Raw genomic sequence first — 18,568 nt, 5'->3', positions numbered from 1 at the left:
TTCCAGACCCAACACTGGCTCCATGGGACAGGACCGTTGATCCAGGTTTTCTCAATCCCAGGCCTGGAAGACCAAGTGGGTCACAAAATAAATTAATTAAATGGTTTTAGTTGGATTTTTTGATTTGATATTTTCTTGCTATCTCTGCTGCTCTGAGCTGGAGGCGATGCTTTGCTCACCTGTGGCTGGGGGGAAGGGGGAGGCTTTGTTAGCAAATGTGCTCATGTGGGCATGGGGACAATGGGTTACAGTGGAGCTATGTGCAGGAGCGTGCATCGAGCACGTGTTGGCCTGTCTTGGGTTAAAGAGAGCAAAGCGTGTGAAACCAGGGGAAAATTCAAGTGCTGACAGAAGGGAAACCTTTGTATCTTCAGTCTATCTGTTTATAAAGAAGGAAGGTGACTATTTTTTTGTTTTCTGTTTTGCCACCTGCCATGGTTTTCTCTCTGGGCACTGAGCCTTGTAGCTTGTAAAAAGCGAGCATGGCTGGCTGATGTTGTCACTGTGGTACTCCTCCTGCTCACTTTGCTGGGAGAAAGACTTCAACTAGTGCATTCAGCTTCAATATGAAACATCAGCAGACAAAAGGTATCCAAAGGAGAGGTTTGGACAGAACCATTCAAAGCAGAAAATGTTGAGTAACTGCTCAAGACAGCCCCATGGCATCACATCCGATCCTTCAGTAAGGAACAATGAGCACTTAGGTACGGAATGCAATGCGCATCTGCTTGGATGTTCAGTTTTATATTACAGCCCCGCTGTTCATGAGCATAGCTGAAGAATTGGCGCTAGGAGCACTGGCCCCATTTACAAGGGCCTTGTTTCTGCCTCATTGGTATTCCTCTATAAGGAGAGTAATTCCGCTTCAAACAAGGAATCGAGAATCAACCCCGGTGTAAAGCAGGTATGAGCAGAGCAGACTCGTGCTCTTCACCCAAAGTGGCAGCTCAAAACCCTTGCCTTTCTCCCTACCAAATGCAGTGTGTGCTTTATAATTACGTATGCGAATCCTCGCTCACCTGAGGTTCAAGTTTGCAGCACCGTTTCCCATCACTCACTTAATTCAAAGAGCAAGAGCAGTTACGCGCCCCCCACCCTGCCTTTATTTTTCAAACTGAATTGTTTCGGTGGTAGCTTGGTTGTCAGCTTGTAAGTCTATAAAGCAGTTTTCTACCAGCTGGAAATCCAACATGCTACATGAATACATAACAGTGCCTAACCAAGAAGGTTTGTAATTCAGTAATTAGCTGTAATTAATGAACACAAAGTGAAGACTCATTTACAGTTTAAATTATCACATTAGCTCCTGTCACCCTCTATGTACACAAAACAGCAGGAATTCAATTATTTTTATTCTTCAAAGCTAATTTAAAATTTAAGGAATGCCATTACATGAAATAATAGGTAGGAAATGTAATAGAAATCGCTGAGAACAGTTGGCCGTCCTTAGAATGGAAGGAAAAAAATGCTATCAGTGACGATTTGGAAATGTTGTTTCATCTGTGAACAGATGAAGGATTGAAATCTACGCTCTTTTCAGTGTATTTAAAAAGAAAGCAAGTTTGGTGGTTGCTAAGTCTTTGTGCAGGGAGAGCCATTGTGCATAATTGTAAAAGCAGTTGATACTGATAATGCTGTTGATAGTAACATGATGACAGCATGGAAATGCTCACACCATTATCTTTAATGGGGCTGAGTCGATTGCAACAGCATCGAGCCCCTGTAATATTCACCAATCTTAGTTGTGAAACTTCAGCCTAGCAGGCCTTAAGTAATTGTCACTTTGCAATCTGCCTATAGTTTGTGTGTGTACGTATGTCTATGTAAAATGCTTTCATTGTGCTTTTAAACCCGCCATGATGCTTCTCACTGCAGCTGCCACTGATTTTTTTCTCACACAGTTCAATAGCAAGAGAATTCCAAACCCATCGGATGCCACTTCTGTAGCTCCCACATATCTGCATTACAGCCCCTATTTTTTTGTTCTTTTTTTCTTTTTCCTTATTCAGTTGCCTTTTCATTCTAAATAGGCCAATAGAAGCTACACCGTCTAATTTTTCATAGGTGATCGACTGCTGAGTTGTGGGTTTATGTAGACAGAGGGAAGGTAGCGATAAGCCAAAGAGAGAGGATTCTATTAGGGAAATGCAGCAGTAATTAATGAATCCTGCCAGTAATTGGGAAGGTGTAAGCTTCTGTAATATCGTAATGATAGTCATCCGTTCTGTGCATCCCCCATCACTCTGAACGATCCCTCATCGTCTCTGTGATCTCAGACACTTAGCCATGCAAATCTTCCTGACAGGACTCTATGTCTTTGTCTCCCTAATTGGACAGTATAGAGTTGTTTATGGATATTGCAGACATTTAGACCTCAGTTGGAGGTTGTTCAAAAATCGTTAGCAAAGTTGCCTTAACAGCATTGTCAAATATTTATTCCCCTGTTTCAATATCTGTTTTTAACCCAGGCATGGTTAGTGATAGAATTAACATTTTGAAGATGAACTCTCTTGTTCTGGGCTCTGTTTGAGACTGTTACTAAGACATTTTCCTATGGAAAAGGGAAAAACAACAACAGAAATCTACAATAAAGCATTATTTCTCAAGGATAAAACATGAGATTGTAGGGCAAATGTGCTGCTTTTTTTTTTTTTTTTAATACCATATCCATGGGGAAATATTAAGAATGCTGACAAAGGCGGTTCCACTTACAGAAATTACAGGAAGCTTATGGGGTAAAAATTCCAATTTAGTATAAGCCAAAATAAATGGAGAATAATCCCATTCACTATACCACTTCAAGTGAGATCAGATTAAGACTACACCACTTATATTAGAAAAGCTATGTCTTTTTCCTCGGTCAAGTCTTGGGGGGTTTAATTCTTGTATATAATCACTTACTGGTCATAAGCAAAAAGTAACATATAATAAATGTATCTGATGTCGTGCTCTACCAGAACAGACTTTTATTTTCTTTTAAAAACTTTAAAGGATTTTGCATTTTTGTCCATAATGCATTTATAGTATATGTGGGGTTTTTTGTTTGTTTGTTTGTTTTTTGGGGTGAGTGGGGGGGAGAGGGGGGGGCTGCCTGGGTATGGGGAAGTCTTCCAGAGCTCAAGACCATGAGCACAAGAAGGAAAACTGAGTTTACGAGAGCAGGCTGCAGATCAAAGACAATGGCCAGGACAGCCACAAATACTTGCAATTCAGAGTGTCAGGGAAAGAGATCAGACAGATCAGGCAACTAAATTTACTGTCCCTTGGTCATATGCCATTTTACTCAGACAAGTTGTCCCACAAATCAAGGGGATTATTTGCCCCAGTAAAAGCAGATCAGGTCTCTTCTTTATGTAACTACTAAATTAAGCCCCTAATGCAGCAAACAGTTAACTACATTTGCTTCTTTTGCCAGCTTGTCTCAGATTTCACAGGACTACTTATTCTAACAAAGGTATTAATGTGTTTGTTATTTTTGATAAAACATCAATATTCAACTGGAATAAAACCAGAAAAAATGCATACAAGATATTGCTGAAAACGATTAAAAGCTCACTTTGGCAATTTTTTTTTTAACCCAACTCTATTTCCTCTACACAAATACAGGGTGCGAAAAATTCTCTTCGTGGGAATGTTTCTAGGAAGAATTTCTGAAAGTATTAATTTGCGCCTGTCTGGCAACTATCTTGAAAGCTGTTTGTAGTTTTGGAAATTATTCAGCCAGGGAGCAGTAGACATGACACGTTATAGAGTTGATTAATATAATAAATAGCAAATTACTGAAGGGGGAATAATCAAAGCTTTAGTTGCAGTAAATATTTACCTTATCTGATTTCTCTCGGGTTATCCTAGAGTTTTAGGTACCTCCCACTATCAAACACAAAATGTAAAGAAAACAAATTTAAACAAAAGTATTTGTAACCAAAGGGAAGGAGGAGATCATGGTTGCTTTTGGCTTTTGTTTGTGTTTTTTTGTTTGTTTGTTTGTTTTTTGTTTTTTTTTTTTTTTTTTTTTTTTTGGTGAAAAAATTCTCATATTTCCTCTAATTCTTTATTTAGCAAGCTCCCTTTTTCTTCTGTTAGTCAGTCTATTTATACAAAACTTCCTGTTCCCCTAAAACACTACTGATGTCATCAGTGAGATCATAAGTTGTTCTCCTGAAGGACGGAGAAGAGTCGCTTGCCTGAATATGCAGTTGAGTGCAGCCACAACATCTGCCCCATCCAACCCATGTTTTGCCATCCCTGAACTGCCTGCAGGAACAGGGACAGGGGCTGAAGCAAGGATGCCCCGAGGCTGTCCCACTTCTCAGATATGCCTCACACTGACCACAAAGCCCGGTTTCCTCCAGCCTCTGCTGGATACTAGGGCACAGGTACTAGGCTGACCGCAAATACCCCAGATGCACCCTGAGTAGAGCCTGTTCAGCTCTCCCACCCCTCATCTCCACTGGTGCCACCAACTTTCCACCCCGTTGTGCTGCCCATCCAGGGGGAACAGCACTATAGGGCAGGACCAGACTCTTCTACCTGTGCTAGCTTTGGAAAAGCAAATTGTCTCCAGGAACTCCTGTGCCTACTAGAACCTTCTCCAGAACAGGAATATATTGGCTTTTATATATATATATATATATATATATGCATATACATGTATATATTTAAAATCCCAGCTTTAGAAACTTATGTTGGTGCTGCAGTCTGACACTGAGTACAAGCTGCTGTGCAAAGTAATTGCCAAATGCTTACATAAACACATAAATAAGACAAATTTATTTTCATTATTCATATTTTTTGCCCTTTCTTTTCCTTTTTATTTATGCCTTAAACAAGAGTTACAGTAAATATTACAATAAAAAAAATGCCTGCAGTGGACAGAAAGATGATCAAAAAGCCCTGATATAGAGCAATTCATGTTTCTTCTTTACAATCACTAACGAATCTTAACTTGAACCATGTTATGTTCCCATGTGAGTGATAAGCAATGATTTATTATGAAGTGTCACGAAATCGGAATGCCATACAGTGAGACATGAGCTAGTGGAAAATGTGTTCCCTGTTTCCCAGCCTCATTACTCAAAGATGCAGTGTCCCTTTCTCCAAGTCTAATTTACCTGGCTTTTCGAGGCACCCTGATAGCAAAGGAAACATAACCAATAGTGAAATCCCTGATCCAGGCTGTGCCATTCACCCACCAGCACCGCTAAGCACACTGCAATGACCAGGAAATTCAGAGTTAATGCTGTAGCAAACGTTCGTATCCCTAATGATGCTACCCACAAAAGCAATTGCTTAGGATTATAGCATCCATTGCTTCATCAGTGCTGTCAGTGCATGAAGAGGAAATAAAACAGGCATCGTAGAGGAGACAAACAGAGAAGTTTTCTTTATGCTTTAGAGTTTCTCCGACTCTCTAATGATTCCCTTCTCCCCATGATCCTAATTCAAGTAACTGGCATGTGATATATTCTGTAGATAAATCAGCAACAGAAGAGCATGTGCAGCTCTGGCACCACGATGTAGGTGATTTACTTGTAGTGCACTGAGCACACTGGTTTGGCTTTTAAGGTGGGAATTTGCGTTTTAAGTGATTCCTCACAAAGAAAGGGAAGCCAGTATACTGCACACTAACTCATGTCAGCAGCCCTTTTGCTTTCTGCAAAAAATAACCCAGACAGACATAGTCTCGGATTTTAAGTGTTTTCTAAATGTTTCTTTAAAGGCCCTGATCCTGAAAACACTTGAGCTCAGCCAAATCACTGGTGTACGTAGGTGCATCTGCCTGAGTAAAGCTCAAGAGCTGGTGGTGCTTCTGCTCTGCTGCAGAAATGAGGACTGGAAGCACGAGCCTCTCCTAGGAGGCATGGTTTGAGTGGTCTGGGCACGTCCTGGAGCAGTCAGACAGCTGCACTGGCACCTCAGTATTTTTCTGGGAAGGCAAAGAGTCTGTCCTTTAGAAGAAAAAAAAAAAAAAAAAAAAAAAAAAAAAAAAAAAAAAAAACTTTTATCCAAAAATATAGATTTAATCAGACCAGATTTATTAAAGATTTGCCAGCAGTATCAGTTTCTGCTTCAAAACATGATCCCATTCCACCATGACAAAATTGCATAGGAGACCTGAAAGTTAAACTGAACAGAATAAACTGGAGAACAAATTTATGTCCTGCAACTTCTTTCACATGAAAATGTTTTCCTATATCCAGGCGTGTTACAACTAGTTCAGGCTGTCTTAAGGCTATAGTCACAGTTGTTTTTCTTGCAGAAAATGTGGAAATCATCAGAAGAAAATTAACCAGAACTCATCCTTGTCTGAAAAGCTGTGAGACTCACAAATTTCAGAAATCTTTTTTCTAAAGAAATGCTTTATACCGAATCTTTGTGAAGTACAATCCAGCGAGCAGTTGTCTCGCAGCACTGACAATGTCTGCTGTTCCCGAGGAGGCTGTGTGTGATGTACCATTCTGAAATATTGTCAGCAAGCCTGCAAATATGAAGGCACTTTCATAGCAAGGCAGGGATGAAAGGGAAGAGGTTTGGGTTTGCTTTTTTGTTTCTCTTTGTTTCTTAGTTCTAATAAAACATACCGGTGTGCTCTTAACTTCTCCTCTCCTGTTTTGTTCACGGGAGAAAGGGAATGCAACTCTCCTGCAGATGGTTGTGGTGTCCGGGGGGATGGGGGGGCACAAAGAGGTACAAATTCCTTTCCAGAGGTGTTTGTTTTAGCCAGTGACAAGTTATGGAAAATATCATAATAGTTCTGAAAGTCGAGAGAGGAACTCAGCGTCTCCCTGCTCTCCAGCACCCTTTACTCCAGCAATGAATCCAGCAATTGTAATGGCACAGCCCAGTAAGTGGGCTGGGGAGAAATCCCACCACGACAGCCTCCAGTGTAAGGATTAAGAAATTCTCTCCAGAACTGAAAAAAACTGTGAGGTTTAGTCTAATCAGGAGCTACATCACGAGACAATTGAGGAATTATGCAGCAGTTGAGTAAACACTTGCAGAGGACAATTCGGCCTTTTTAAGTCCCCAAATTACTTGGGGAAATCTCGCTTTCTGTGACCTGCCAACACATCCTGACATCCACCCAGCTTTACCTTCACAAATCTTGGATGCTAACCCAGCTCCTACCCACTGCCAGTGTCTGGACAGTCGAACCATAACTGCTTTGTCTTATCTGCTGTAAATCCACTTTTTTCAAGGTGCATTACAAAAGCTATTTCTCTTCTGGGATCCATACAGGTGGCATTTTAAAATGTAGCGAGCACCCTAGTCTACAGAACCTGCTTGTCACTGAAAATGACACAGTTTGCATGTGACCTGTAATGACAGTTGCTAGTTGAAAAGAAACCAGAAATTCAGCTATATCTTCCACACTTTGGCTGCAGCTGCCATCAACTAAATCTCTCTCCAAGGGCAGATGGTGCCCTGTACAATGAACAATTTAATCTTTAGCAAATAGAGAAACTTTGCCAAAAAATCCACATTTTTTCCTTCCAAGAATAGGCTGTCAATAATGTGCTCTCAAATACATTGTGATTTGATGACTATACTTTATTTATAAGGAAAAAAAAAAAAAAAAAGAAAAGAAAAGAAAACAACAACAACAAAATGTTCTCTATTCTTTGCCTTTACAAGCCTGTGATCCTTCCTGGTATCTCTGTACTGAGTCTGTGTGTGCACAAGCAATTGGGAGGGACTGGTTCAGTGTCAGGGTATTTCTTTGTGCCTCTTAGATGCCACAGGTACTCCTTTTTGTTGCTGAACTCATGTATCCCACATCACCTCAAGCACCTAGATGAGATCAGAGGTGAATCCTGACCTTTTGCAACACAAGTGGCAGAAATCCCACTCTTTCCACAAGCCCAAGATTTCTCCATGTATCTGTGAAAACATGGGGAGTCGCAGGCCCCGATTTTAAATCTGAGTCAACATTAAAAAAAAAAAAAAAAAAACTCTTCTCGCTAATGTTTTCCAGCCTAAATCCCCCCCAGTCTGACTCATGGCACAGTCCCATGGGCAGTTTGATGGTTGCACGTGGAGGGAGGACCGGGGCTGCCCTTGGGTCAGGCATCTCAGTGCTCCTTGCTTTCACACCCTCCTGGATCCTTTTCTAGTCACTCGCAGAAGAAACTGCCTGCCCTCTGGGGAGGGCAGATGTCAGCATTTTCGTGAGCTGTGTTGTTCAGGTGGATTTGCAGGATCTAGCTGTATTTGTTCAGGGACGTCTGGTAACCCTAGTGAGCTGGGCACGGCTGCACACAGTAGCTCTGACTGGGCTGTGTCTTGTCTGGAAATTTATATAAATACTTGCCCATATAAAGGGACATATATATTTATATATATATTTATATATTTATACATGTATATATATATAGCATATAATGCATATGTAGAGGGATTCTTGCATTTTCCTGAGGCCTCAGTGGCATGCCTGGTTCACACAGATGCATGCAGAGGCATATCCCTAAAATGTCACCATTTCTGTACCTGCACTGCCCAGGCATGGTGTTTGGTAGGGTCAGCCCACAGCTGCCCACAGAGCCAGATAACCATGGTTGCTGCACCATGCACACTGGAAATTGGCACGTGGTTAAGGGTCTTCTTCAACCCGGGTCACAGCTAAGAAAATGAAGGCATACAAAACTTCCTGCGCAGATGTCAGAAGCTTCTGAAAAGAAGGGACTCAGAAAATGATGGGTTTCTTTTGACAGATTTAAATGAGATCTTTCCTTTATACCCCAACTGTTGGAGTAGGCCAGCTGATGCAAGTCACACAACTTCACTGACCTCCTGCAGCAAGGTGTTTCACAACAGCTGCAAATAAGACTTGCTACTGAAGTCCAGAGGTCTTTTATTTGCCTTTGGCCTTAGCCTCTTAACAAAGTATCCTCAACAAAGAGATTTCTGAGACAAACAGAATGTAATGGCTTCAAGTTTTTATTAAATGTAGCTTTCACCATCCCAGACAATGCGGTCTCGAAATTCCTCCACCTGGGCGTTATTTCGCATTCAGCAGACACACCCCGGGAACATCTGAGCTAGAGCCCACATTTCTTTTCCATTATCTTGTCCTGCATTCTCACAAGCTTAGATCATGGGACAGAAACACATTGTACAACAAAGGAGACGTGTTTCTCACCCTCCTCTCTGTGTGCCTGATGGCACAGGCTGAACACACAGGGTCTGGTGTGTCCTGCAGGGACACCAGGGGCTCAGGCACTTGCTGGTGGGTCATAATGATAGGGGTGTCCTTTTTTCCTGCACTCTTCTGCTGGCTGCTGGGGAGCAGCTGCCTGCAAACTCTGTGTCCTGCACAGCACAGCTTCTTGGCACAGCACCCTTCAGGACGGAGCACGTTAGGGCCCCCTTCCTACAAACATCACGTAGGGGTCTCTGCGTGGGTTTGGGTGGGTACTGCACCCTCCGCAAGAACAAAGAAGAGCAGAAAGTATTAGATTTCACAAGGGTTATTCTTACCTCTCCCAAAATGCTTTCCTTTCCTATTCGAATGTGTTTTCTGAAATAAATATGTTCTATTTATTTATTTAATGTGCTGTTAAATGACCTTCTGGAAAGCTGTTTCTGCCGCAAGGCTTTAAAATGGATGGGCAGGCACAACTTAGAGAGCATGCTCCTTACAGTCAGGATGAATCATTTGAGTAGTTACTGTTTAGATTGATATCATTTTAGTTATAATTATGGGTAACGAGAACACATTTAGAGTCTGTAATATTGTAATTCATGGTGAGAGGAGCCCTAAATGAAACAAAATATACTCAGATTTACTTTTTGTCCCTGTCTAGGTATTGTGTATGTGACGATGATCTTCAAGGGATAGATTTTATGCTGCTGTAAAAATCTAGCAAAAGTAGGTCAAAAATGACATCTAGAGATAACATGTTTGGTAACCACAAAGGGACTGTCTGCGCCTTTCCATTTGGCCTTTTAAGGAGTCCTGCAATTTATTACTATAGGTACAGCTGCAGCACAAAAAGATTTTGAGACTGTGGACTTTGGTTGGTGGATGACAGATACATATAGTCATTTTTAATATCCCACTAAGCTAATAGAGGATGATAAAATGATATTAGCAAAGATCTGGAAGGAAAAACTATATAAAATAAGAACATTGTAAGCACATGGACCTGCTGTCATCTGACTGGATCTAGGGTAGCATCACACCTCTGGCAATGCCACTGAAGTGGCCAATGCTCTCCTGCAGACCCCAAAAAGCAAACTATGGCAGCAAACCCCAAGCGAAGGACTTGGGAGGACATTCTTGAGAGACATTCTCGAGGACATTCTCGAGAGTCCCTGCTTCAGAAGTTTCATGGCTGTGTTTTTACAGTGAGGTTTGAAGGAGGAGAGGGTAGCCATGCTGTGGACAAGGAGCGGGACGATGCTTGTGAGTCCTGACACATCCACGTTGCAAGAGATACAACTTTTTCCTTCTGTTGATGGCTTGATAATTAATGTTAAATAAAAGCAAAGCTTCAGTATCTGCATCTGGTATTTCACATATGCTGTGCAAGGCCAGCATAATGAACACCCTCCATTGCATTTTTGTGATGTAATTTAAATGGTAGAGTTTTCTTTATAGAACAGGTTGAGCTACATTACAATAATTGCCCAGAAAGCACTAAACTTTGCCCATCGAGTGCTGTTTGAACACCAGGCTGCTGTGCCCTAGACTGCGAGTGACAAACTCTCCACATACTCCCTGAATCTCTTAGAGACTTGATAATGAAATACATAAACTATGACCCTTATTGATCAGGCCTCCCACTAATTAATTTCCCAAAGTCCTGTCCCAGCCTGCAGTGACAACGATGCAAAAAGATAAAATAAATAAATAAATAAAAACAGAGGATGAAGCCTTTAGTTGGGCAAGAGACCTGGGGGTGAAGTACTTACCCCGCTGAAATCAATGCCAATCCCAATTGATTTCAGTCACGCATGGATGTCACCATTAGTCAAGTGTACGGACGCTGAGCCCCAGAAGTTTACACAATGGTCACAAACAGCTTTTAGAGCAGTGTGAAACTAAATATTGCTAAGCTGATTTCGCTGCTGGTCTAGCACAGAAGTTTAAGACCTTCCTCTAGACAAAGTGAAAAAGAAAAGGAGGCAGGAGGCCGTCAGGCTGCTCAGTTCTCCAGTCCAAGCCCTGGATAAATATTTCCCACTGGCAGGGAACCAGTGCTCTGCCATTACTTTCCTTCAAACGAAGCCTCCTGCCCAGACTTAGCACTTTCAGTAACACTACATGCTGCTTTATTGCCCTAATGGCATTCGGGAGGCAGAACTGAATTAATCAAGAGTTATTGCTCCCACACCAATCTGCTCACTGCAGCCACTAATGCTGCCTGGGCAGGACCAGGAGCAGCCCCGGGTGTTTCCTACACCCATCCCTCAGGCAGATGCTCTGCCATCAGAGCTTGGTGGGAGCCCAAGGTAGGAGCTCAGTGCCATATCACAGGGAGTTTTCCATCCTGGAGAGGGCTGCAAAACCCACTCAGATAGGTAAAAAGTCAACTGCCTGTGACACTGCTGCAGGCTGTGCTCAGACCATTTGCAGGGGGCAAGCCTGCAGCTGTGAACTTGGCCACGGAAGCAGCTCCAGCTCACACCACGGCGGTGCTTCGCCTCCAGGCTTTACAACAGCAAGGCTTCTGGGCTGCTTTAAAACTTGATCAAGGTGTAAACTGACAGAGCTTTGTCCTTTCACAGTGAAAAATAATAGCTTTGCAAAGTGTGAATTGCTCTGGAGCGTTACCTCTGAAACCTAAAGACAACATTTTAAAGTGTCAACATGGATTGCTTTTAATATTTTTTTAAGTGGGAATAATGATCTAAGGTATTCGCCACAGTTTCAAATGGACTTCCATGCATTCTCAGGTGCCAAAAAATCTCTACATTTAGCTGCCAAACCTCTTCTTTCCTTCCAACAGTTTCTCCATAGCAGGTCTGGGTTGCCAATGCAAAACTCAGCATCACTGTGAAAACTGAAAGGGTGAAGATATTGTAAAACAAACCAGATTAAAACTAAATAAAAAGGACTCAATAGACTTTTCTGTTTTCATGTGGAATTTTTTTGAAAAGCTGTGTTTATTTTACTTTAAATAAAGCTACTACTGAATTTCCAGTTGATTTAGCTGGCATACTGGAAACACACCTCAGGGTTTGAGTTGTGTTTGCTGAAACATGCATGCCCTTGAACAGATAGTATATTTTTCAGTAACATATTTCTCTTTGCCCGCCTCTTTGCCCACTGCTGGTCTTTTTTTTTTTTTTTTTTTTTTTTCTTTCCTGTGCTCTCTCCAGATTGGCTTTCATTCTACTTATTGCCTGACTCATTTCTCACCTTATTTCCCCCCCCTCCCCCCCCCTTTTTTTTTTTTTTCCTCTACTGCTTTTCTCAGTATCTATCTTTCCCCCAGGTTATGAGCAAAACAGAACTTAACTTCGGGCTGAACTTTTAAACCCACATCTTGAATGAAATAAAACAAGCACCCTCCATCTCTGTGTGGAAGTAACTTCACAACTAGAGCCACTTAGCACTTTTAGTCCCTGCAGAACAGGAAAGGTCCACACGGAAGAACAGCAGCTCATGATGCTGGGGAGGGGAGGTGCCACAATGACCACAAATAGCACAGCAGTAGTCCAAGAATGCAAGCACAATGTGGGTACCAAGATGTCCAGTTCACCCTGATGATTTCAGAGCAGATTCTTGACCAGCTGTAAAATGAGACTCTTTGTATTGACCAGGTTTAGGAAACATGAGGGAAAAGCATAGTAGCACACCCACAGGACCTGGCAGACCTGCATCAGCTGGAGTTTACCCTCTAATCCCAGCGTCATTATAGGCTTAAGGAACTGGGGGTTTCTTCCCTCTTCTGTGTCCTTGCCTTTTTGCGAGCCTATGGGCAGAAAATGTAAAGCAAAGCTGACTCAGTTCCAGAATTTCTCTTGATAAAAAAGTCCATATTCAATAAAATCTGGACTCATGATTAAAAGCCTGGTAACACTAGTTACTCTTCTTCTGCTTGCAGGACAAATGCCTTAGTTCCAGCTCTCCAGCCCAGGCTTCCCGCACCCAGCCCGTCTCCGCACGTCACTCCGATTCTGACATTGAACTCACAGCAACCCGGACCGAGAAGACTGCCAAAAAAACTCCAGCTATTCTTCTTCATCCTCACTAACAATTTGGTAATGAAGTATTGATTTCCACTCCCCTGCTTATGGACGATATTAGATTTTCATTGATAAACTGCACTGGGGCTGTCTGGTCTCCACTGTCCCTTTTTGCTGTCACTAAAACAAAGTGCCACTGAAGTAAGATAATGACTGGGAACATTGATGTACTTATTTCGTCAATTTGTAACACTTGACAGGAAAAAAAAAAATCTTCATAGTTTAATGTCCAAGTGTGCTACACAAGATGCAGTCACATTGGAAGCTTTACTTTTCATGGTAATGTCCATTTCCTATTTATAACCCCTTTGGGATAGTTTGTCTAAAGGAAATGTTTCTATTCAGTGCAGCTATTACTGTTGCACCTGGGTTGCCCAATCCAGTCATTGCACTAGGGATCAATACATCACCGTAAGTACAAGAATTATTAAGTTAAAACAGATTCTGAGCCAAAAAACCTCTGAACAATGTTAATCTTCTGTGCAAGTTGTTCAAATAATTATGCTTAACCATGTTGCTGCCAAAGATTTGTTTAAAATGGATTATTTTCAGTTTGTTTTATTCCTCAGATATATATATATATTTAAATCTCCATTATGGTTTATGACAAGACATGCGATGGAGTGATTTTTAACAAAAGTACTATTGTTAGATTATTGAACATTATATGAATATAGGTATATCTATATATAAATATCACTATATAAATATCTATATATAGATATAAGAGAATAAAGTACAATTCCTTTCTCAGTTAGGTGGGTGTAAATCTGATTATTTCTGTTGGAGTCAGTGGAGTCACTTTAGATTTACACCATCACAGACGAGATCAGAATCTGGTCTGCACGCTGTCCCCCTGCCCGTGCAGTTTGCCTGGACCGCGCATCCTTCTGCAAGTCAGCCAGGACCTGGTGGGCAGGGGCCTGAGAAGATGGCAATTTCGGATTTGTGCTTGTAACTTTTTTCATTAAAACTTTGAGGTCCCAATTTTAATTTGTGGAATATTCACGTTAATAATGAGATCTAATTAAGACATCCATTAAAAGCCCGTTAAAGTTAATTTAACGTAAAAATTCCAATAGAACTGTATTAGATTTTCTCCATTAAATTAACGTTATGGATTTTTAACGGATGTCTTAATTATATATTATTATTAACGGGAATACTGTATTACACAGATTAAAATCGGGTCCTGAGTCAACTCGCAAAATCTTCCCGGATATGCTAATGACACGAGCCCTGTGTTACCTAGTGCACTGTTTGGAAAACCAGGCGCAGCCCTGTTTACTCCAGCTGAGCATTTCCTTGCAACTCAAGCAACCTCCAGTAGACAAATCCATCTCTGCATTTAACGATGAACTTTCCCCAGTCTCGAGGGAAAAATAAGTCTGGATCCAGTTGTAAACACTATTCCATTACAAATGAAATATTCAAAGTATGCTAGGCACAATTTGAGAATAGGATCTTTCTCATAGAAGAGAGGGCTTTGGGGTGTCTTTTACTCTTATTTTATTTTAGACATTCAAGGCTAAAACTGAAGCGCAGCATTCACAAAATCAGGCTAAACATGTTTACCCTATTCCCTACTGCTTGTGCAGAAGGGCCATTTTTGGCAATGTTTGGGAAATTTTGACATGATCCCTAAACTCAACATGGAGGAGAAAAAAAGGCCCTTCTTATTTACCTCCTAGGGAAAGTGTTGCCCTTATGCCACATATAATAGCAAATTGCTTTTTTTATGGCATGCATAACCTAGATGGGAAAAAATATGGCGCTTGAGGGAAGGAGGGAAAAAGTAAATGAAGTTCCAGGAATGTCATTCTGAAGTAATGAGGCATGGACAGAAAATATACCCCTCACATCATCGGATTGAGATGGCAGTCGAAATAGCTTCATTGAAGTGTCAGCACTCATCCATCAATCAATCATCCACAAGGAAAAATAGCGACAGTACAACGGGGCGGCTTTTATGGGATTTACTCATGGGCATAGGGAATAGCAGCTCAAATGTAGTTCTGACATGAAAAGCAAGGTGCTGATATTATTTTTTATGATGGGAGGATCATAAAGTGAATTGAGAACAGTGAGGTCTGTCTTTGCTTAACCTATTCAACTGGAAATGAACGGAGCTCAACTGGAAAGGAGCAGAGCCTTCAGATGGGTTAAGATTGAAGCCTGCACCGTGCTGAGCGCCGTCCATTGACAACAAAATTCTATTAAAGCGAAATCAATGCATTAGCATCAAGCTCCTCAGAAGCTGTTAAATTGCACAGCCCAGTTTGGAGTTATTAAGTGAAGTTACGCAAGGTGAGGGCCTGCAGCATGGGCCCAAAGGCAGCACCGTGACAAAATGCCACCCGGGAGAAACCGTGAGCCATTCTCTATCCGTGCTCCTTTCCCAAGCTTTTATACATTCCAGAAAAAAAAAAAAAAAAAAATTAAAAAATTGGATCATTCTGGCATACCCCAAAGCCTATGGCATTTGGCACTGGGGCTCCTCGGGGCACCTGCTGCTCAGTTCTGGCAGCAGGGAGGCTTTCCTGGTGCCTGTAGCAGGTATGGGGTTCACTTCTGGTGAAGGACGGAAACAGCATCCCATCCCCTGCCTCCAGCCATGCTCTATTGGCCCCTGGGGACCTCAGGGCTGGAGAGCTCCAAGTTTTGTGGAGGACTGCTCCCCTCACACAGGGCTGACCCACCCAGCACCTTGCTTTGCACAAGAAGCTTTGCTCCAGCACAGGCGAGTGCAGGAACAGCTGCTTATTTAAAATCCGGCCACAAACCTTTATTACACAGTGCTAAACCTTGATTATTTTGCCTGCATCGCTGTCCTCTGGGAACATTTTAGATACACATTTGAATTAAGTGATTCTTTTTTTTTTTTTTTTTTCTTTTTTTTTTTTTTTTACAATAAGATATAAAAAAAAGAAAATGTACGTCTCTTCTCTCTCTTTCTGTGTATGAAACTGGATGAGTTGATAGTTTATCTGTCATATAAATCAGGTAACATAGAAAATCATTGCATCTTTTCTCTGTCGTATCTACTCAATATCTATCGTTCTGACTTTTATTCTTATTGGAGATCATCAAAACATTAATTAAAAGCCTGGTGATCAAACAGCCGAATATTTATGATTCACATCCTTGCTTATTAACAAGTGGCATATTGATACACCACATATCCAAGCTGTTTATGCTCTTGCACTGCAATAAAGCAGTAAGAATTGTTACCCTTATACACTGCTTTGAGAGATTTATTCAGAAACCGGAGCTCCCTTCCTGGTCAAAATAAGCCATATCACCTTAAAAATATGTATTTTATTTTAAAAGGAAGAGAAAAAATTAGCATCTCTTTGGAGCCTAATATATAAGAATTTCAGTATATCAGTCTCAGGTGTTTTTTCCAGGCCCTTATTATTTCAGCTGAGAGGGAGAAGGACACTTAACTTTAAAAATGGCTGTCATTAGTGCAATAATAATTGTTGGTTTAAAAAAAAAATCTTTGAGAATCTGCTAACAAACCTAGCCAGTAATTACTTGTCAATGCAACTTCATCATGATTTTTATTACCTACTTGTAAAAGTATTTACAAGACTGACCTTCCGAGCTTTTTTAGAGATCAGGGAGGATATAACAAGTCATTTTAAAAATCAATAATTATATATTAACACGATAGGGGTTGAGGCCTTCCAAGCCAGCTTTACAGGCTATCGTGTCAACTCTTACACATCCACAGGGCGATGATTGCTTTCCTAATTTTTGGTCTTTTTTCTTCCCTTAATCATATTTTGATAAAGTGCCCTATGTATTGGCCGATACCAAGCCCTTTATGCCCTGGAGCAGTTCCTCAAGCAGAGGGGACAGCGGCAGTGGGGACCGAGGGCTGCAGGCCTGGCAGGGAGCAAAAGAGCTCTGTGCCAGGCAGGGCTGAGCCCAGCAGAAATACAAAAGGAACTGGCTTTGGGCCTGGGGCAGCCTCTGGCAAGCACTGCCCAGAGGGGGTTTGTTTTCTGGGGCGCTGCTCCCTGCTAATTCCTGGCAGCGTGATCCTGCCTGCTGCAGCAGCCTCCCGTGAGGGCATCTGTGGGTAAACACATGGCAAAGGACAGCAAAAATAATTTACTGTGGAAATTTCCTCGGTGCCTGGGGCCAGGCTGAGCAGAGGCTGTCCCCCCATCCCCACCTCCATCCCTGTCCCTGTCCCCATCCCCGTCCCCGTCCCCTCTCCTCCTGTACCGTAACTCTCCTGCTGGTCACAACGCTCCTGCTAGTTGGAGGCGTCACACAGGGCTTTTGTCTTCTCAAACAGATATACGATGCAATTTATATTTAAAATTCTCTCTATAAAGACAGTATTGATCACAGATTCCCGATCAATACATTGCAATTACAACAGGCTTTAAAGGCCATCTGTCCCCAAGCAAGAGAACTGATATAACCACCTCTATATATTTTGAAAAAGTGCTACTGGTATGTGCCCATCTCCCTGCACAAGCTGACGTATCGTTTTTGCTCCCAGAAGCCGTGTTTGGGAGCTGCACAGTTCTGTAATTCCTCTTTGCTGGCCCCCCACAGGGAGACCAGAGACCGGCTTCTCTTTGGGTTTCGGAGCCGTGACGGGGCGATGACACCCAGCTTTGCTGGCCGCCACTCCTGCTCCCTCTCACAATTCATCCCGCAGGTTGCCACTTTCTTTTTTCTCTGATCATCTCCTGTAGAAAATGATCAGCCAGACGTTATCGAATTTCACTAAAACAAATAACTTTTCAGGAACGCTACTGAAGAGCTTGAGGTGGCCACTGGTAGGCGCAAAGTGTTTTTTAATGTATGACACGCTGGACCACAGAGACAGCAGTGTTTTGAGACATAATTAAGGAATAAAATGACACACATCTAGAGGTAGATTTCAATTCACATTTCATCAAATTGCGAAGCTACTTCATCAGCAGCTGATATCAGTGTAAGTCCTGTTGATGGCACCGCATGAGCCACTCAGGATGCATTCCAGAAAGAAATGCTGCCTGGATTTCCCTTTTTCTTCTTTTCTTAATTAATTACTGCAGTAATTATTTCACACAAGCGTGCAGAATTTAGGATTTTGTTCTCCAGATCTCTTCAAAAGGAAAACGAGAGAATACAGAAATAAGGAGTGCTTTCCGGTGATAACAGAAGCCTGCAGACAGCCCTTGGCACATGGCTGTGTGCCAGGCACAAAGGCCAGATTCTGAATTCACCTGCTCCGGTGTAAATCCGGAGTAACTTCCTTGAATTCGGTATATTTACGCAGATCCAAACACAGCCCTCACAGTCCTAACCTTGGATTCCTAGCATGTTTAGATGGTTTTGAAAACAACTTCAGCAAGCAGTCCCGAGC

The 18,568-nt window shown here is 41.9% G+C and overlaps 1 protein-coding gene across 3 annotated transcripts in view; it reads left to right on the top strand.

Moving 5' to 3' along the window:
* Positions 1-16,012, top strand: part of TSHZ2 (teashirt zinc finger homeobox 2) — a 223,296-nt gene extending 207,284 nt beyond the window's left edge. For all 3 annotated transcript variants that reach the window (XM_082773183.1, XM_082773182.1, XM_082773180.1), the window contains exon 3: positions 13,053-16,012. In XM_082773183.1, the coding sequence (XP_082629309.1) occupies positions 13,053-13,066 (14 nt within the window). In that variant the 3' untranslated portion in view covers positions 13,067-16,012. The remainder of the gene's footprint in view (positions 1-13,052) is intronic.
* The last annotated feature ends 2,556 nt before the right edge of the window (positions 16,013-18,568 follow it).

The sequence above is a fragment of the Aythya marila genome (assembly GCF_965140915.1).
Source record: "Aythya marila genome assembly, chromosome: 16".
Lineage (NCBI taxonomy): Eukaryota > Metazoa > Chordata > Aves > Anseriformes > Anatidae > Aythya > Aythya marila.
The sequence above is the reverse complement of the archived record's forward strand: the minus strand, read 5'-3'. Positions and strand labels throughout refer to the sequence as shown.